This window comes from Nelumbo lutea, chromosome 4, assembly GCF_056320005.1.
Source record: "Nelumbo lutea isolate HS-2025 chromosome 4, American lotus-T2T, whole genome shotgun sequence".
NCBI classification, from domain to species: Eukaryota; Viridiplantae; Streptophyta; class Magnoliopsida; order Proteales; family Nelumbonaceae; genus Nelumbo; species Nelumbo lutea.
The window spans coordinates 7409680-7431182 of NC_142687.1; the positions used below are offsets into that span (position 1 = coordinate 7409680).

Sequence of the window (21503 nt, forward strand, 5' to 3'; positions counted from 1 at the left end):
AAAAAAAAAAACCTTACCAGCCCACCCAGGCCTGCTTCAATTAAAATTCAACCAGTGTCTCACCCAAATTATATCGGGCTAAACTTGAGTTGGGCCTAAGTTCGGGTTCGATCTCAGGTTTCCAAACTGGGCCTGGTTGACCCTCAATCCGACTCACCCCACCCAAGTTGCACCCCTACCTGAAGTAGGACTTAGTTAAACCGAACCATCCGAATTCTAGTGTACTACGGTTCAAGGATTGGACTGAAGTAGGATTGGATGGCTTTCTGTTTGGTTACACTGCCTACAGTGGTGGGACCCACACAATCAGTGCAAGGTTCGCAAAACCCTAAATACTGTGGTTTTCACCTTTGATTTGTCTGGGCTTCTTGTCCTCACGGTCACGGCTCACGGAGTCACGGGAAAAGGCGTTACTTTGACACAGCGGGTCAGTTCCGAGTTCGTGTCGTTTTGCGTGGGACTGTGGGAGTCTTTTCTCACAGCGCAAGTTATCATTATAATGTGTTAAGCGTTTTAAAACCTCCCCGCCTTCCGAGTGCCGAGTGCCGCCGAACGAAGCCTGGATGTGGATGTAGCTTCTTGTATTACTTTCTACATCCATCGTCTTTCGGTCCCTGAACTTTTTTCTCCTTCCGTTTCGATGACGGCGAAAGGTAGATCTGCTTCGGAATCTTCTGCGGATCATACAGTCTTCGTGGACACCAATCTGGATACACATTTCGCCATGATCGTCTCAGCTGAGGATACTGTCACCGACCTCAAAAGTAATCTGAAAAGCCACTGCTCTTCTCTCTCTCCTATTTGCTCCTTTTATTTATGCTGGCATGCACTTATTTGCCTGTATGTATCTATACAAAATTTGGCGCTGATATATTAGAATGCAGTGGTAAGAGGTGTGGCAGTCAAAGAAATCTTTGAAGTCATGGGAAATCATATTTGTTCATAATGGCTTGTGTCACATACCAATGTTGGGAAGTGGTTCAGTTGGTAAATCTTTAGAGGCAGATAGAGCAAAACGTGATTATCTTTAGAGAGGGGGGATATGAGAATATGGGAGGCGGACTCAGAAGGGGGACTTCATGGTGAAATCAATGTTATCTATTAGCCATATGTAGGAAGTAAGAACCTCTTTCATGGCGTTGGATTTGCAAACCTAATATTTGAGAAAAGGGTCACCTTTTATGTAGATGGTATTATTGGATAGAATTTTAACCACCAACCATCTTATATGGGCATTGGAATGTAGAAATGAGTCTTCCCTATGCAGGATTTATAAGGGATCAGTCTTGCACCCTGTTCACTGTCCCTGCTCCATGATAGTTAAGTGGTTGCACTTCATTTGTCTTTTAAGTTTCTAATGGGCCATTTTTCAAGGAGCGTGTATTCAGGCTTGGTGTGTGAAAGGCTTCTTTAGGAAAAGCTGTTTTTTGGATCTTGATTTGGTTTGCAATATGTTGGAATGATTGAAAAGAACAAGACAGTTCAATTTTTGAAGGCAAGAGTTGCCTAGATTTTAAGGTGATATCATATGTTTTTGGTCCTTCATTCTTTAGGAATTCAAATATCCGAACTTAAGAATTTTATACAACATCTGGGAAAGCATGATTATCTATATATCTGTTTATTTTTGTATTTGATTGTATAATATACATCAGTGAGCATAATATGTATGTAAGAACGTGAGTGATGATATGCAAGAGTAAATCTCCAAGAATCAAATTTATAATTAGATCTTGGTCTGCTAAATGACCCATCAGTAAGCATAATGTGTATGTAAAAAGAGACTGATAGTATGCAAGTGTAGATCTCCAATAATCAAATTTACCAGTAGATCTTGGTCCGCTAAACCCAGCAGGCTCCCTATACTAGTATAGAAAAAAAGAAAGCCATCAAGTTGGCTATGACACAGATACACTCCCAATTAATTTCACTACGAGCTTCCCTTGTAAGATTTCAGCTAAGGATTTAGTGAATTCAGGAACCCAATGGAATGAGGAGTTCATGATAGATGCCAAAGATTCACCTCTCTAATCTGATAGCATAGCCTCCATGACTTGACTCACTGTCTTGATTATTTTTCTTTGCCATCTTATTACAATCTATGAACATCCTTAACAGTTACCCCTAATAGCCCATAGACTCTGATAGTCTGAGTCTCTGGATCAATCATAAAACTTTGGTCTTTGCTAAACCCAGAATGCCAACTGGTCCTGAACATACTAGAATGGTCACCTTGTAAAGTAATTCTTCATCCCAGAAGGCCCTGAGTTACCTAAGAAGTAGGGAATAACCATCATTGTCTGTGTTATTTGACAAGATTACCTGATCACTGAGATCATTCCTCTCTGATAGCATTAGTCCCTCCATCAAATATAAGAGTTTGGTCTTTGCTAGATCTTGCATGCCAAGCAGTCCTGAACATACTAGAATGATCACCTTAAAACCGTTCTAAGTGCTTCTTAATTCCAGAAGGCCCTGAGTTACCTAAGGAGTAGGGAATAACAATCACTGTCTGTGCTATTTGGCGAGATTATCTAATCATTTGATCATTCTTCTGTAGATGGAGTCTACTTTGACACTGCAAAATATACCCAATTACTCCGGTAAGAATTGTCTTGATCTTGGTTACCTAAATTGCTAAACGTCCCATTGACTTGTAAACTGGTTCTATGTAAACCAATTATCATGTCTGTTCCTGAAAGCTTGGAATATGTGGCTAAGTTACCCTATAAGATAGACTCCTATTGAAAGTCAAAATCTTTTATTTTTTCTAGGTGGAGAACTCCAAAATGGGATTAAATATTCTTTTTTCTAATTAGATATTTGACTATGCATAATTGATATTCTATGCTTCATGCTCTCTAAACTGGCATGCAATTTCAATTTGCCATGCTTTTGGTGTTGCAGTGAAAATAATGGTTGAACATCTCCGTTGTTTTCCTAACATTGGGGAGATAACAATTGATGCTTTAAAGGTATGTTACTCCACTATAATGGTGTTTGAACAGTCTTGCCCACTAAATCTATTATTCACACAGGGTGATAATCCTTGCAGATAAAGCGTAGAAGGTGCTTCTATCACCTAGTAGATTCTATGCTTGTTAGAAGTGCTTTCCATGGTGTTACAAGGAGCTGGTTTCTTCAAATTGATGTTTCTCCTAGCAAAGCAGGGTTTAGAGAATATCTTAACTTCTTGGAGCCTGGTGCTAGTGACCAACTAGCCTGTGTTCGTGTTACAAATGGTCCTTCAGCTGAAAGGACTACTCTACTATCTGGTTTCCCTTCCAAGAAGATGACCATTGTTGATTGTTCATCATTGCCACAAGTTGGAAGCAGCCAGGTTGTGAACCAGAAAGATCACCCTATTTTGCAGTCGTGTGCTGGTAATACAGGTACAGAAGTGCCAAAGGATCTGAGCATTGGAGTGAAAAGTAAAGCTGAGGAGCATTTCAAGTATTCTTCTTCTGAAGCAAATAAGGGGTCAGGTTCTGAAGCAGCGAAGAAAGGTAATCTACTTAGCCAGGGCAAGGAAGATTCAGGAACTCATACTCCACAGAAGGATACGACTGAAAATAGGATTTTGGACATGAAGTGTGATGGCATGGTGGGAGATTCTTTAGCAGATGGGGCTGTTGCAAAGAAGAGGCGTAATAAAAAAGAGAAGAAAGAAAATAGTGTTAACAATGCCATGGATGTTCCTTTGAAAGACCATGATGTTGGGAGATCCGAACTGGAAAATACCCTCAAGAACACATTGAAGGTTAGCAAGAAAGTTAAAGATACTTATTTGGTTGACTTATCTACTAAGCTCTTGGACGATGATCATTTGCTTTCAACTAGTCTAAGTAATGAGAATAAGAAAAGGAGAAAGAAAAAGAAATCAAGTTTTACTGATGAGGGAAATTCCACAGTCCCTTCATCTGTGGAAAATGTCAAGCAGGATATTTCTAAGAAAGCATTTGAAGGAAACCAAAAGGACATGGGCAAAGAATCTGATGCAGTAGTCCTTCCTGAACAAACTTTTGCTGTTGCATCTCCAACAAATCTTAGTGCTATCATTGAGAAGCAAAAGCCATCTGTTCCAGTTGAAGAGGTGCCTGCTTCTGATCAAGTAGTGGCATCTGAAGCTAAAAAAACAAAAAAGTTGAAGAAGCGCCACCGTGCTGATGCAAATTGCCTTAATGATCCTTTAGTTGGTGAAACAGACAACTTCTCAAAGGATTTAGTGGATGAGAATGCTGTTCCTGATGATGATAATTTTGTAACCAATGGGCCAGGTAAAACTGAGGGGGTGGAGAATTCATTGTCAAGGAATGGGGTTCATAAAATGATGCCATCAGAAGTACCCAATTCCAAGAATGATTCACTGGTACAAGATGACAGAGAAATGAGTATGAAAGATAAATTTGTGTTGTCTAAGTTGTTCAACACTTCTGTTATCTCAGAGATTGGTGATCTTGGTGATAAAAGAAGAAAGAAAAACAAAGTGAAGGATTCTGATGCGAAGAGCCATGCTTTATCTTCAGGTGTAAAAAATGCTAGAAATGATGGAGATGTTATTCCTTTAAGAGTCGAACCTCATAAAGCCTTAACCAGTAATTACCCTGGTGATGAAAGTGATAGAGAGCATAGCATCATTTCCCGGACTAAAAGAGAAAAACCATCTAAAGCAAGGACACCAGATACTTCATTGTTGGGAACTGACCAAGAAGCTGATAAGGTGATTGGAGGTGATGTCTCTTTACCTCTAACTCAAATCAACAAAATCCTAGAGACTTCTGATGATTGTAATGATAATGTAAGAACGAAGAATTTGTTGTCTCAAAGCTGTGATCCTAAAGCAATGCCATCAGAAATACCCAGTGCTAAGTCAGGTTCATTTGTTCAGTATGAAACAAAATTAAACATGAAAGACATTGCTTCGTCTAGGTTGTTGGATACCTCTGGTATCTCAGGGACCAGTGAACTTAGTAGTAAATTAAGAAAAAAGTCAAAGAAAGCCAAGCATTCTGATGTGAAGAGCCACACCTTACCTTCAAGCATAAGACATGATAGCATTAATGGGGATGCCATTCCTTCACAATCTGAGCCTCAGAAGGATGTCAGCAGTGAGCATCCTGTTGATGAATCTGATAAAGAGGGTAAAATAGCACCAAATGCTTCATTACTGGATATTGACAAGGAAGCTGATAGGGTAGATGATGACTCTTCTCCTCTAGCAAAAATCACCAAAATCCAAGATTTTGCTGATGACAGTGGTGGTAAAGTAAAAAAGAAGTCAAAAAAGATTCATACTTCCATTGCCAAAACCTCCTCAACTCTGCAGGTGAAAGAGCGTTATTTTGGCACCGAAGATCCTGAACCTTCAGTTGATGAGAAGAAAGAAAATAATTCTGTATCTAAAAAGACAAAAAGACAGAAATTGGGGAAAACCATTCATGCAGATCAGTTAACAGGATCGACATTAGAAGCCCAGGAAGGTAGTAATAGTAAGATCAGGGATGAGTATCCCCAGCTGTACCTGATCTCTGGGACAAATGGATCTCCCGATATTCTACATGATGTCCGAGAATGTTATTCAGAGGGAAACCGTCAAGTAGTTAATACTGAAAATGATTACCTTGTTAATGACCATGAAAATAAAGGTAACAACATGGAAGTTCCTGAGGTTGATAGTGATGGGGTCAACTTCATTGACTACTTTGTGCATAGCCAAAACCAGTGTGAAGTTGTTGCTCCTGCTAAAGACCTTGTTGGAAAGGAGATTCAGACCAAGAAATCAGAGGAGTTGCAAGTTAATAAGAAATCAAAAAGGCTTAATTCTCAAAATAAAGGTACCTCATCAGATTTAGAAAGCTCCTTCAAATCAAGTGACAAACAGGGACATAAAATAAATCCAGGCAGCCTAACTGAAAGAATTCAAATTCAAAGACCATATTCGGAGACTGAACAGGATGTGCTAATACCTTACCATAATGGGGTGAAGGGTCAAATTTCTCATTACCAGGATGCATTTGGTGCTGTTTCCAATGAAATCTCTGAGGGCAAGAATTTTTATTCTTCTGGGCTCAATAACTCTTCGCGCTTACCGTTAACCCAAGGTCCACCTAGAGCAAGTTCTAACAATATGAAAGGAAAGAGTGCTACTAGAACTGCATCAAGCTCTAGCCCAGAGGAAGGTGTTTACCAAAATAAAGGGGGTAGAGAGCTTCAGCTACAGTCCAACAATTATCGGGTAGTTTCCAGAAAGGCTTCCGGAAAGAAAATGGGGGAGGTTCTTAACAGTTCTAACCATGTGAAGAGCTTGCTATCAACTCCAGGCACAATTTTTAAGGAAAGTAGTAGCGAGACTTCTGAAGATGAAGGTGAAATAAATGATTCAGGGGCAAGCACTAAAAGTCCTTCGGATAGTTCATCCTCATCTGATTATTCAGAAGGGAAAGACCCGGATGTTGTGGATTCACCACAAAATGGTAATTTCACATCTCTGCCCTTTGGCACTATCATTCTGAGGTTAAATGTTCCTAGATATTAGTCAGTTTCTTCCCTTAGAATGCCCCTTAACAAGAATTTGTAAACATATAGAGATGCTTGCCATATATTTTCCCATAAAACTCTAGCTTCTGGGCCTCTTGTTAACGTATTCTATTAAAGCTATTTTTGTTTTTTATTGTTTCTAATTGTTACAGGATCCTACCGTGTGAAGGGGAAGGGAAATGGTGGCAACAACATGACTATATCACAGTAAGTGGATATTAATTATTTTATATAGATATTAGTTTGGTAACATGGAACTTTCTTTCTTTTTTTTCTTAAGTAAGTTGACTTCTGAGATGGGATAATGTGCATGATTTTTTTTGACTGCTTTGCTATTTTAACATTTTTCATGATGGCGATACACATTTTCTTGTAAAAAATAAACAAACAAATAAATAAAGACGGTAATACATGTTTAAGGAGGATCCAAGTCTAGGGTTCATTACTTGCTGGCATATGTGAAGCTGTTCTTGTCCCATCTGCATAACATACATTGGAAACTTGATTTTAGTCTTGTAAACCTTCTATGTTTTTCAGAAATCAGGAGTGGATTAAACACTTCTTATGCACTTCCAGAAGCAAATCTCAAGGAAGTTTTCTTCAACGAAGTAGGGGACCTATGAATTATATTTCGCAAATTAATTTCCAATTATACTATGGGAGAACCCAATGGAAAGTCACCTATTTGCTTGATTTCAAATTATGAAACTTTAGTTGGTTGGCTAAGAACATTGAATATGGCCTTGAGTAAGAGAAAAATAAATTAGAAAGTTCAGAATTTAACTAGGAATGTATGTAAGTGTAATTAGTTTTCCAAACTTATGAATTTATAGATAAATCAAAATCAAGAATTTAACTAGGAATTTATATAATTGTAATTTAACTAGGAATCCAAAGAAATGCTAGATGGTAATAAGGCACCTCAAATGATAACACCAGGAATCAAACCATAACATCGAAGTGAAAGATCTTTAAGGAGACTTCTTTGGTCATCAAAATGGTTCTTGTTTACTCTAATGGGTTTGTGCAATTTGGGCCAACTTATAAAAAGCTCTGCAATTGATACTTTGGTAATAATTAAGTAAATGGTCTCAAGAAGATTGTCTAAAAATTGCAGATTCCTACTTAGCTTCAATAATATATAGGTCAGTCAAACCTTATTTGCATGTAATAGCTTTGAACACCGTCAGTCTATTTTATCTTGTGGGGTCTAGTGCGTTGTCAGATCTGGGTTTAAACAGTGGTCTCCACCCTGTGCACCATATTCACGGTATTCAATTTTGGTGGAACTGTAGGCTAACCCCAGAAATTCAGGGGTTGGGGGAACCTTTAGAAACAAACAAGGCTATATTGTTGCTTTGTTTTCAGGTCCAATTGGTGTGGGAGATTGACTAAGGGATGAAGTTATGGCTGTAATGGAAGGTGTGTAAAGGTCTAAAGAGCAAAAGAGATGAATGTGGAAAAAAGCTGATAATTGAAGGGGATTCAAGGATGGGTTGGATGACTACAAAAGGGAGAGGCTGGTTTGTGGTGCACAGAAATGAAGAAAAAAGGTTCAGGTGGCTGACTAAGAGAGGCTAACAACTTGGTGGATGCTTTAGCAAAGCAAGGGGTGGATAGGGAACATATGCTTGAGGCATGATTATTAGAAAAATACAAGGAAATGAAAGGGGTAGAGAAAAGACTCGGTTAGGAAAACCAGAGCCACTATAGTTTGGGTAACTCCCCCAGAAGTTTTTTAAACTGAATTTTGACGGAAGCAGCCAGAGTAACCCAGGACCGTCTGGCATTGGAGGAGTATTGAGGAATGAAAATGGCAACATCATATCCTTATTCTCAGGCCTGATAGGGATAGGGGACTCTACAAGAGCTGAGATATTGACTGCAGTACAGGGAATTCAGATTGCTAATCAACTAGGAGTGGAGAACCTATTGATTGAAGGGGATTCTAAGGTGATTGTGTGCTGGCTGTCAAATCCAGACTCAGTTGTTTGGAGTTATAGGGATCTCATAAAAAAAGTTAAATGTTTAACAAGGCACATAACATGTAGATATCAGTGGGTGGGTAGGGAGGCAAATGCTTTGGCTGATCATCTTGCTAAACAGGGGACTACTAGGGACCATTTATTCTGGGCAGCATTGTAATTTTATTTCTGATCTTTTGTAACAGTTAGGGTGAGATTTTGTACATATTTGAACTTGTTCATATAACGATAATAAACTCGGAACAACTTAATGACTCTAGAAACAAAAAGTGCCCCATATTTATAGAACTTAAAGAGTCTATAATTGACATTTTGACTACTAATAATAAGGCTTAATTCATTTCCCTGGGCACCTGATTCCCGGGGAAATAGGTACTTAAAAAGGCAGTGTTCGTTTAGGCAATAAGTTACCCGGTTAAGGCACGAAGCAGGAGCATTTTGAGTTTTTGTCAGGTGGGTAAGTACTAAGTAACTTGCCCATGCACTGGAAAAATTGTTTTCCGTGGGTCCCATTATAGTGGTGGCCGAATGCAGCTTTCTTTCAATTCTGTTGAATCCACCAACTTATCTACTCATCTTTTTTGGAAAACAAATGAGGCCTGAAAGTATAAAGTACTTAGAACATTTTGGGCTTACACTGAGGCAATGTATGGTTGCATGTAAAACAAAAGAAAACAAATCATTTCCTTAGAAAGTGATATTCAATAGGACAAAGCACATTTAGTTTAATCTTGATTTATTACTTATTTAAAGCAATAAACCTTATAATGTCTCTTGTTAGAGTCTAAAATATTGAAAAGACAGGTGATTTATTAACTTTTAAGTTGAAGATGACTCTAATCACCATAAAGATATTCATTTCTGTGACCGATCTATTCTGGCCATTTACACATTGTTGCCTGCTATCTAGGGTCTTGGGAGGGGTGAACTGGATATGGACCTCAGACTCAAATCCACATTCTCATGCTTGTTAGCTACTTGGCCTGAGATTTTACTATTATACCGTGCAATAGCCCATCTATGACATATTTATTAATCATATTTTGACCAAACTCTCTCAAATGATGTTCATATTGTGTTATTTTACTTGTGCCTTTTGCACCTCAGGCATTGAATCCCTAGCTCTTTTATTGCGCATCTCACTTTTAAACACTGGTCAGCCTGGGACTATCATCACACTTAGCAATGGCTCCACTTTGACTGTCCTATATATTGTTCATATTTGTATCAAAATTGAGTTGATTGGTCAAAATTATATTGTGAACAAGCAGAATGGTGGAATTCTAAAACCTGCGGGATCAATTTGCATTACATTGATCTAAACAGTCATACTAGCATAAGCTTTTAGAGAGTGGGCTCTTATTAATAGATCTCATGACATGACTAAGATAAGAATGTGGAATCTAACTAATGAGGTGTCGTAAGAATTAACTCCAAGGAATAAGTATTGGCAGACAATTTTCCTTACTTGTTGCAGCTAGGTGTGGGTGGAGCAAGCAATCATTTGTACTTAAAGGCCTTAAAAATTCTTTTTATTTTTGAACTGCTGCATACCTTTTCCTTCATCTAGGAGATCCATAAGGTGGCAGTTAAAAATAGAGAAAAAAGTTGCCAAACAAGGAATAAGGAGGGAATCAGAAGAGGAATAAAAACAATAAAAAATAAGTTTACAGCTTAGGCTGTGTTGGAGCATTTCAAATAGTTTAAGACTGGTGAAAGAGAATTGTAGGAATAACCCAATCATGAAATGCCTTCAAGCGGTGATTAGCGTGTTTTTCTTCCTTCAATTTTTACATGGAGAATTGCTTGTAGATTTTCAAGCAAGTTACTTGGCAATGACTTATGAAAGCACGTATTCATGTGAAAACAAGCTAGTAGCTTCTGAACCCAAATCCACCTAAACCTGATCTAGTATTGACACAAAATCTTGCAGAAAGCCAAAGATCACTAGCTCATTTGGCAGCCATACAAACACAAATGTGTATGCTACTTTTTTCCATCTACCCGGGTTCAGTGAATGCAAAGTGAGTTCAATTTTCCATGCCCACTTTGCGCTCTTTCCGTTTGGTAACTGACCGTGGAAAATCTTCGAGGTTTAATTGATGCCCTGTTCTTTAACAAGTTCCTCATCGGCAGCCGTGTTCTTTAACCAATGCCCTTGTTGATTTTTCAAGCACCTCCAACTGCTCTTTAGCAAGTTTCTCAATTGCGTTAGCTGTTTGCATACCGTGAATTGGAAACTTCAGTTGAAGTAAGGAGGGGGAAATCATTTGCAGTTGTCGTCAACAGAAGGTTTCATAAATCTGAACTAGTTACCATTCATTGTTGGTGTAATAACGTGGAAGATGCTGATGATGAGAGCAAAAGGATTACCTGTTTCCTTCGATGGAAGAAGAAACTTTGATAAAATCGAAGATGCCCAAAATTGAGGTAATCCCTTACAAGTTTACGTTTTTACCTCGGTTTTCAGTGCATTTCCATGCATTTACCAAATGCCTGCAAAGCCGAACTGGACTGCATAGTGTACTGTTCTGGCATTTGCATCACAACCAAGCTCAGTCTAAAGGTGAGCATTTTGAAATCACTTTAGACATTCTGTTACCAGTGTATGATATAAGTTCTACCATTAGACAATTGAGATGAGCATCAGATAGCCCGTGGATTACTCTGTTTTAGATTGCATGAACAATTGTGTAAAATCTATCAACATTTTACTAGTCCCAAGTGTTCAATTTATTTTCTGCATGTTGAATGCTTTGAAGCTTACTATATAAATTGATCCTACTAGCTAATAATCTCAAGATAGATTCTTTTGTGTGGTCGTAAAAGAAAGATGCAATTCTTTGGAAAATGGTTTACTTATCTGATAGAGGTTGCTATGCAGTTTTTTTTTGTGGTTGTGTGCGTAATAGATCTGCTAAATAGGTTCTGCAATTTTTACCATTCGGTTTGAGTAGATATTGCACCAGTTATCTTAAACAGGAAGTACTACCATATTAACTACTTGTCCCTTATGTAGTTCTGCAGGTGCAAAGAACATGAGCCTGGATATGATCCTTCGAAGTTCAAGCAGCTACAAGAAGGCTAGGCTCACAGCTTCTCAGTCCCAAATTGAGGATTCTGAAAGCCAACCTGTCGATTTTGTTCTAGACAGTCTGGGTGATCGGTAAACCATCCCAGTGGGCAGAGATGCAACATTTTTTATTCTCTTCGGTTCATTTTACACGATAGACGAATGTTCAATTAATCATCGAGTTAAGCTTTGTTGTGATTTGCCACGTGACCGGATTCATGTCTTTTGTTTCTAATCAAAATGTCTTTCCACCATCGAAGAATTTTGACCTTCACACTGGTGGTTGCTGAGTTCTGTTTCTTCCTGGATGAAAAAAACATCTCAAGAGAGTGCAGCAAAACTCATTGAACCACATTTTCTCTATGGCAAAACTCGTAATGTATGAATTCCGAAGTGGACATTTACAAAATGAAACTGTTTTTCAATCTAGATACATTAGAGCATCTGAAGCCTGATTGTAAGTCACTAGAAGCCCCGTCAAAGTTCAGTTTAATGTGAGTATGAGTAGCCGGTGGTGGGGACCAAGATCTAGGAAAATGGTTTGGAAATGAGCTGCACGAAATTGCTGCATCCATCTCCCCATGTTTACAGGGTTCGGCAAACTGGGCAGAAGCTCTATTGATGACATTTTCAGGGCTGAAGATCTCACCCTTCATTTGTTTCTTGCACCCGAACTTCCAGGAATGTTACATGATGATGGTGCATAATTTAAACATGAATTTCTCATTAATTTTCCACCACATAGAGAGTCACTCTTCTAGATTTCTGACCTGCTCTGGTTTGATTCTAGCAGCCACCATCGAGCCAAACCACACCAGCCTCATAGCTGGACAAAAAGAAAACGATGTTTTACTGTTTCCAGCTCATTACCACATAAAATACAAGTGCCATCAATTTTGGGATTATGTCTTGCCATGTTAGCACTGATTGGTAAATAATGATTTAAACACCTCCATAGAAATGTGAGAATCCGCAATGGTAAATTATTGATACTCCACAACTCTTTCCATGAGGCACCGGGGAAAGCCCAACAACTGGATGAGGAGCTTGTTTCACCCTCACATAGAAAACAAAATGCTTAGGCACACGTGAGATTACCCTTAGGCAAGGTTCAAAATATCGATATGCCCCCGTGTATAGCAGGTGTGTATCGATACTTAAAATGGCATGTTTTTATATGTTTTTTAGTTTTGTTCGAGTATTTTTAACTATATTTTGCATTAAACAGAAGCCGGTTCCCAAAACACCTATAAATAGGTCTACTGTGAAGTGCCCCATACGGGGTTTCAGTGTGAAAAGAGTGCGAAAGAAGGCATAATACTGTAGTCGAATAAGGCTTGAATCTTGGAAGTACACCATTTTGCAGTGACCAGGTCGTTCATCGTTGAGCTTCGCCACTCTCAAGAGCTTTGTGCTAATCTGCGTGCATGCATGCCTTTTTTTTTTTTTTTTACCTTGTGTTGCACCCGCCTATTACAGAGTTGCGAGTTGCGACTGAGACCAACTTGAAATGATGATGTTGCAAATACGAGTGAGGCGTCAGTTGGGAGGTGTACGGAAAAAAGGAAATTTGTATTTTGGAGATTTTACTAATTATGTTTCAAATGAACATGCTAAAACACCCCTTCTGGTAATGTGAACTGGCGAGTTGGGAACTTTTCCCAATGATGACACCATCGGTTCTGATATATCATCGGAGATGTTACCAATACATGGTTGGGATATTCTGTGAAAAGTTGTGGGACACCCCCTTGCGGGGCGCAGATGTGAACTCTTCTCGTAATGACTATGAGAAGTTGAAAACTAAAAGTCATAAATGTGCTCTACTCTTGTTATGGATGTCTTTAAAGCTTTAAAGCATTAGACCACCATTTTCTGTCATGACAATTAACAGCAGTGTATTCGCATATTTATTTTCAAACATACAGGTTTATGCGATGGTCAAAATACTGGGGAGGTTTAAATAATTATCCCTTCTATGATTTTTTGCCATTGAGTCTTGCCTTTGGAGTACTAGGGCTGGATTAAATGGAGTCTTGATCACCTGCCAACCAACATGATCTTAGACCGCACATCTTATACATGGTGGATCCCAGTCTCATGGTGAGATGTGTGGTATTAGATACATGGTGGGTTCCAATCTCATGGTGAGATGTGCGGTGTTAGATTAAGTTGGTAGAGGGTTAGAACGTGTTTTGTTGGCAGAAGATCCCAATTTGATTAAATGGATTAAAGGGGCCTGTTGGGGAAATCCGCTTCAGTACTCACAAGACCACGCTCACATGGTTCAGTCCCTGGAAATCTTGCATTGAGAATATCTCCCCATGAATAACATGCAACGGTGAAAAACCACTAAAAAAAGAAGCTTAAAGGAAAAGTTTTTTTAATGGCTAAAATACAGTTAATGTGGGCATTGTTATTGCTTAAAGGGAAAGTTTTTTATTATTGCTGAATTTTGATGGTAGCTGTTTAAGGAACTTGGGGCCTTCTGGGATTAGGGGAGTATTCAGGAATGAGGTGGGGGCTATTATTGCTATGTTTTTAGGCCCAATTGGGGAAGGAGACTCTCTTAGGCCTAAGATCCTCGCAGCCCTGGAAGGCATCCAAAGAGCAAAAGAACTGAACATCAGATGTTTGGTCCTTGAAGATGACTCGGAGGTGGTGATTAGGTGGCTAAAAGGAAAAACCCATTAGAGAAAAACAACAAGTAGGGTAAAGTAGAAGATAATAAGCAAGAAGAAGCCGATGACTATCCAAAATCCAAGGAGAACAACTACCCCAGCATGAGGGGCAGTGTTGATGCTCTGCTCAAGTCCTATGGGTCAAGGTAACTTGATTTAGGCAGAACTTCTGAAGATGGGAGAGTTTGTGGAGGTAGGCCGTTGGAGAAAAGCCTTGAAGATTGAAACTAAGGGCTGCTATTTGAGGAGCTGAGATTAAATGGTAAGCTGAGCTTGAAGATCAGGGAAGCAAAGAGAGGGATGGTGCTGTTAGACGGGTTGAGGGTAATAGAAGGGTTCAAGGAGTTTGTAGAAGGTGCAAGTAACAAAGGCAAACAAAGTTGTTGGAAAGAGTTTCTCTCAGAAACTGGAAGAAGATTTGTTGTAGAATGTAAGAGAGACCGTAAAGGTTATTTTATATCTTTGACAGAATTCTTTGGCAAGGGAAGAAAGCAGATGGTATGCCTACCGGAAGGAAGGAAGAGTTAGGGTTGGAAGGTAGTCCATGGGGTCTTATGTGAACTGCTGCAACACTTGGGTGCTAAAAGAGAAGAAACAATAAAAAGGAAGATAAGCACTTCTACTAGTCTGGTGAGAAATAATAAGCAAGAGGCTATTAGTGACAGCTGAGGCAGGCAAGTGCAGAATGAGAGTAAACATACAAAGAGGAGATTGGGAAAGTAAGCTGATAGTTAAAGCTTCAGCTCATATACTAGTCTGGAGGAAAGTTGCATATCTATTAATAGCAAGTTTAAAGCTGAAGAGTATGTTTATTTTAACACCCTTTGAGAAGGATAAGGCTGTGTTGGATCTGCTGGAGAATAGAGTAGAAGTTGAGGCATTAAATATCCAAGCTTCTCTTGGAAGCTTCATAGTATCAAGATGGTGTCCGGGATCAAACTCCAAAGATTTCTTTGTTGAAGATGGAGTGATGGTACGTCTATTGGGCCATCCCTTTAACTTGTGGAAGCAAGAAGTTGCTAAAGCCATTGCTTTGATGTGTGGAGGATCTTTAGGAGGTGCCTTTTGGGGAGACCTTTGTTCAGCCTCCATTTTATTGAATGGTGTAAAATTTGAGGAGATTCCTCAAAAAATTGAGGTGCTAGTTGAAGGGCTTTGCTATTCAGTGTGGTTGGCTTCATCCTTTGAAGCGGTGCTCCGGAAGGAGGCTCGTAGGGAGGGAGATGAGAAGGTTGAAAAAGAAGTACTGCATGGCAAGAAGGGATTGGGTGATTCAAACAAGAAAAGATCTTTCACAAAAATGGAAAAACCAAGACTGGAGAAACAAAATGGTAGCATTCACGGGGTGGGTTTTATGCGTGTGGGAGTAGTGAACAGTCTGGAGGGTGGTAGGTCCTTTGCACAGGTTGTAATCGGCGCCAACTTGACTTGTTTGAACAAGGAAAAGGAGCCGGTCCAAGGAAGAACTGGATCTAGATCGGATAAAACCAAACCGGGTGCGTGTGACTCTTTTTAAAGTCACGTGAGGTCGCAGTGGCTTAAAAATGGGCCAAAGCCAAAGCCCATTCGAAACGTCTTGGGTGCGATTAAAGACCCATTTGGGTCAGCGGGCCCGATCCAATGGTTTAAGAAGGCGCGTGAGCCTTTACTAACTCATGTGACTGGGGACACGACTAAGATAGACGATGCTAATGTTCTATCATCGTCCCCAATCGCGAGAAAAGGGGGGGGGGGAATGCGTGCAGCGCCAGAAAACAGAGAAGAAGCTCGACTTGCAGTGGGTTCCCCGACGAAGACTGAAGGAGTTTAGCCCCCTGCGGCGTTCCTCAGAGAAGCTGAAGCCAAATTACGCTAAGGGAAGACCTGAAGAGAAGGAAGATAAGGATGAAGGCTGGACGCAGATCGGGAGAACCGGAAGCAGAGCAAGAACACACCATCAAGGGGTGAAACAGGGGTAGAGTGGAAAGATCACCAGGGTGACCAAAGGATAGAAGTACTTCCCGACCAACTCAGGGAGATAAATATTTACCAACCTTTGGAACAAGAGAGGGAGGTAGGGAGCAGTCCTTTTCTAGCTTGTCCATCAGTCCCAGGTAACCAAGTGATTTCGATTTGTGCTACTAATGTCTCCAGTGTCTTTGGTTCCAGATTCCGTTCCTGCTCCATGTCCTGTAGCCCATGAATATGTAGCCGAGCTAGTAGACGGGCTCTCTGAGGAGGAAGAGACCGAAAGGAAGGAAGGTTTAGGAGTGAAAAAGTATGGAAAATTATTGAAAGAGTGCTTAAGGAAGTGGAAGGAGAGCTGATCTGGAGAGGGGAAGGGGAGGTAGGAGGAAGGGAGGGGTTAGTGGAGAGGAGGGAAAGGAATGAGGGTAGAGATGGAGAGGAATACGGGGAGAGAGCAGGGTTGGAGGGAGGTAATAGGAAAGGGAGGGTGGATGGAGAAGAAAGAGTAAAGGTGGGACTAGAGGAGAGGAAGAAGGGGCAGGTGGATAGAGATGGAGGGGATCCGGTAGGAAGGGTAGGGCTGACTCGATGAGAGAAGACATGATAGCAGAATTTGTAGGGAAGCTAGGTTGCAGGTTGAAAGATCTGAATGTGCTGAAAGAAAACTTACAGAAGAGGAAGGAGAATATCAGAATAAAGAAGAGGAGATTGAGTGAAGTAGGGAGATTGAAGAGAGATGTAGAAGGAGATAAGAGGCTTGGGGTAAAGGGAGATAGGAGGAAAGGGGAAAGTAGTGGTAAGTGGCAAGGGGTTCACCAAGAAGTGGAATGAAGATTCTTAGTTGGAATGTGAGGGGAATTGGGAATGCAAGAAAGAGGGCGACAATAAAAGAGGTAATAAGACGGTGTGACTCAGACATTGTGCTGCTACAAGAGTCTAGGAGAATATAGTTTAATGATAAATGGGCAAGAAGTGTATGGAAAGCCGGGGGAATTAGCTAGGTGGCTGCTCCCTCATGGGGTGCTTCCGGGGGGATTGTAACAATGTGGAAGAAGGATGTGGTAGAAGGTTGGAGGAGTTGATCATAAAATACTCAGTCTCTGAAGTTTAAGCAGCAAGATGATGACTATACATGGGTGCTCACAAATGTTTATGGACCGAATGACTATAGAGAGAGAGAGAGGAGTTGTGGGAGGAATTGGCTGATGTTAGAGGGTTGTGGGATGAGCCTTGGTGCATGGGTGGGGATTTCAATGTGATCAGATTCTCGAAAGAGTCCAATAAGGTTAACCAGAGGGTGACAAAAAGCATGAGGAAGTTTAATAGTTTTATGGATGCCTTTGAGCTTAAAGAGATTCCCCTAGCCCATAAGACATTTACATGGTCAAACCTTTAATCTAGACCCATTTTCTCTAAACTGGATATATTCCTGTTCTCTTTGAATTGGGAAGAACATTGGGGAACCTTGGCTTCTAGAGCTCTCCCAAGGGTGACCTCAGATCACTGGCCCATAGTATTATGTAAGGAGGAAAGAAGGTGTGGAGGTCCTATCCCCTTTAGATTTGAAAATATGTGGTTACTTCATCCAGGGTTTACTAACAAAGTGAGGGAATGGTGGCATGACTGTAACCCACTGGTGGAATAGGAGGGGATGAGATGTCATAAGAAACTACAATTCTTGAAAGCAAGAATCAAGGAGTGGAACTTGATGGAGTTTGGGAGGATAGAAGAAAGAAAAGGGAGATTTGATGGATATGATTGAAAGCCTTGACTCTAGAGAAGAAATGGGAGAATTTGGAGAGGAACAGGTAGATGATTGTCTGCACAAGGAGGAAATTAGTTGGAGGCAAAAATCTCGATGTAAGTGGTTGCAAGAGGGAGAAAGAAACACTAGGTATTTCCATTCTCTAGCAGATGGCAGGAGAATGAAGAACTTTATCTACAAATTGGTAGTAGATGGAGTCGAGTTAGTACATCAAGAGGAGATTTTCAAGGCCTGTGTGGAGCACTTTAAATCTATTCTAAGAAGGCCTGTGAGTAGAAGGGTGTGGGTAGAAGGTTTGGACTGGCCAGATGTAGGGGTGGAGAACAGGAGAAGGCTGGAAAGAAGCTTTACTCTAGAAGAGATCAAGGAGGCTGTGTTTTCTATGGATAGAACAAAAGCTCTAGGGCCGGATGGGTTCACAATGGTTTTTTATCAGGACTGTTGGGATATCTTGAAAGATGATCTCTTGCGGGTGTTTGAGTTAGGAGAAGAATTGTCAATCCGGGTGTGAACTCTACATTTATAGCTTTAATTCCAAAAAAGAAAGATGCATCCCACCTGAAGGATTTAAGGCCAATTAGCCTGGTTAATAGTTTGTATAAGATCATTGCAAAAGTGTTGCCTATGAGGTTGAAGAAGGTATTGACCTATCATTGCACACTATCAAGGAGCCTTTGTGAGTGAAAGACAAATTATTGATAAGATTTTAATTGCTAATGAGAGTGTGGAAAACTTTAAGAGGGATAAGAAGAAGGGAGTGGTTTGTAAGTTGGACTTGGAAAAGGCTTATGACTTGGTGGATTGGGATTTCTTGAGGAGAGTTTTGACTAAATTTGGGTTTGGGGCTAGATGGTGCAAGTGGATCATGGGTTGTGTTAGGAGTTGTCATTATTCAATACTAGTGAATGGGACGGTGGTAGATTTCTTTCCAGTTAGTAGGGGTATAAGACAAGAAAACCCCCTGTCTCCTTTCTTGTTCATTCTAATTGCGGAGGTTCTGGGGAAACAGATTCACAGAGCATATGCTAGGGGGCTCATTAGAGGCTAGAGAGTTGGGAGGGTGGAAACCCCCCTCACTCACCTACAATTTGCTGATGAACGATTATATTTTGTGAAGGCAGTAATGTGAGCTTGATCAGGAACTTGAAGTTGGTGATACAACTGTTTGAACAAATGTCTAACTTGAAGGTTAAACTTGGAAAAATTGTATAGTGGGGGTGAACCTGGAGGAGGGAGAGCTCAAGGGGAGTGTTGAAATGTTGGGGTGTGAAGTTTCGGGGTGGCCTTTGAACTACTTAGGGTTGCCATTAGGTGATAATCCCATGTGAGAGAGCTTTTGGAACCCGGTGGTGGAAAAGTTTGAAAAAAGACTAGTATCTTGGAAAAAGAACTACCTCTCTCTCAGTGGGAGAATTACACTAATTAAGGCCACGCTTGCTAACCTACTCATCTTTTTCCTATTGGTGTTTAAAATCCCAATGAATGTCGCTAATAGATTAGAGAAGTTTATAAGAGATTTCCTGTGGGAGCCAGGAGAGGAGAAGAGGGATCACAGAGTTAGCTGGGAGATAGTGTGTAGGAGTAAGTCTTATGGTGGCGTGGGGCTTGGGAGTATCAAGAGAAGGAATATGACTCTGTTGGGGAAGTGGTTGTGGAGGTTCCCTATGGAGAAGGAGAAGCTATGGGCTAAAATAGTGGCAAATATACATGGGTTGGAGGACAATTGATGGGACGTTGGAATCAGAACTAGGACCACAAGCAACTCTCATTGGAAAGCCATTCATGACCTGCTACCAGTTTTCTCCCCTAATATCAAGTATGACTTGAATTCCGGTAACTTCATAAAATTTTGGGAACAAACCTGGGTGGGGAGTGCCCCTTTAAAGGATCAATTTCCTTCTTTGTATGCTCTATCTGATTTGAAAAATGAGTTGATCTTGTCTTTCATCACCTCGTCCTCTTCCACTTTTGGGATTGGGTGGAACTTGGGTTTAAGAAGGGACTTGAGGGACTCAGACCTCGACAGTATTTTGAGCCTTATTGCACTTCTTGATAGCATTGTCTTAGACTTCACTATGGAGGACTCTAGAATTTGGACACTACCCCCAATGGCATCTTCTCTTATGTCTCGTTCTTCTAAGTCTTAAGTCAGTTCACCAATCCTACCTTCCCCCTTTCCCTGTTGGTGAGGTTTGGTGCAGAGCAATACCTCCTAGGGTTGGTAGTTTTTGTTGGGAAGCCTATCTGAAAAGAATTAACACTAGTGATCTACTCCAAAAGAAGAGACCCAATACTTGTTTGTCACCTCAGTGGTGTGTTCTATGTAAAGCGGATGGGGAGATTGGTTTTCACCTACTAGTGTCTTGCCACTTTGCGAGGTCAATTTGGGATTGGGCTTCCTCCTTATTTGGACGCAGTTGAAATCCTCCATCAGACTTGCAGGGCCTTTTTTCCCCTACATTTTTCAGGTGGTGGATAAAAAGGGGAAAGATAATGTGGAGAGGACTAAGGGCTGCAGTATGTTGGACATTGTGGGAGGAAAGAAACTCTAGGATATTCTCAGAAACCCAAAGAGGAGCAGCAAATCTAAGGGCTATCATACATATTAGGGTGGTACAGTGGCTGAAATATTTGAAACTATTCACAGATTACACTGTGGATGACATGTTGAGGAAGTGGGGTGAAATTGCAAATTGCACATAGACCAAGTCAGTAATGAAAGTGGTTTGGACTCCCCCACCTAGAGGATTCTTGAAATTAAACTTTGATGGATGTAGTAGGGGAAATCCGGGGCAATCAGGGATTTGATGTGTTTTTAGGGACTAAAATGGGGTCATCTCTGCCAAGTTCTCAAGCCCAATTGGAGTGGATGACTCCCTTAGAGCTGAGATCCTTGCAGTTATGAAAGGAGTCCGAAAAGCTAAGGAGTTGAACATTAAGAAACTCATAATCGAAGGGGATTCAGAGGTGGTGATAGGATGGTTGACTAAAGATCAAAATGGTTTATGAAAGTATAACAATGAGAGGAGGAAATTCATGTAGCTAGTGCGGGAGATGGAAGTTAAGACATGTTGGGTTAAAAGATCAACTAATTCCCTAGCTAATGGTTTAGCTAAACAAGGGGCAGAAAGGAATTTACTGTTTTGGGCTAAGCTGTAACTTTAGTGTATTCTTTTCTCTTTTTCTTCTTTTTTCTTTCTTTTATGAGGCTCTTAGCGACTCTTGGAAGATAATTGTGTTTGTCTTTTTCCTGTAAATTTTCTAATGATGATTTAATGAAAATATTATTGATAAAAAAAAATAATAATTAGGTGGCTAAAAGGGGGAGACAACGGCTTATGAAGTTATAACAATGAGAAGAATAGATTTAAATGGCTGAGTAGGGATATGGTAGTTCATTACAGCTAGGTGAAAATTGCTAATTCCTTTGATGGGGAGTTAAGTCTTTTTACCTCCCCTTTGTACCTAAGCTTCACAGTTTCATATCTTTAATAAAATTTCTTGTTATTAATAAT

General features: G+C 40.3%; 1 protein-coding gene across 7 annotated transcripts; it reads left to right on the forward strand.

Moving 5' to 3' along the window:
* Positions 1 to 359: 359 nt before the first annotated feature.
* LOC148853669 (uncharacterized) lies at positions 360 to 11869 on the forward strand. Of its 7 annotated transcripts, XM_088941765.1 has the most exons (7): positions 502 to 764; positions 2561 to 2603; positions 2908 to 2975; positions 3056 to 6473; positions 6690 to 6744; positions 10456 to 10546; positions 10697 to 10926. In XM_088941765.1, exons 2-7 carry the CDS (start codon positions 2561 to 2563, stop codon positions 10775 to 10777), a joined length of 3756 nt encoding a protein of 1251 aa, XP_088797891.1. In that variant the 5' UTR covers positions 502 to 764; the 3' UTR covers positions 10778 to 10926. The 7 variants fall into 7 exon arrangements, 6 of the variants coding, with proteins under 6 accessions (XP_088797887.1, XP_088797888.1, XP_088797893.1 ...); XR_016095035.1 differs by lacking the exons at positions 2561 to 2603; positions 10456 to 10546 and adding an exon at positions 11542 to 11869 and having other exon boundaries at positions 360 to 764; positions 10799 to 10952; XM_088941761.1 differs by lacking the exon at positions 2561 to 2603 and having other exon boundaries at positions 360 to 764.
* Positions 11870 to 21503: the final 9634 nt, after the last annotated feature.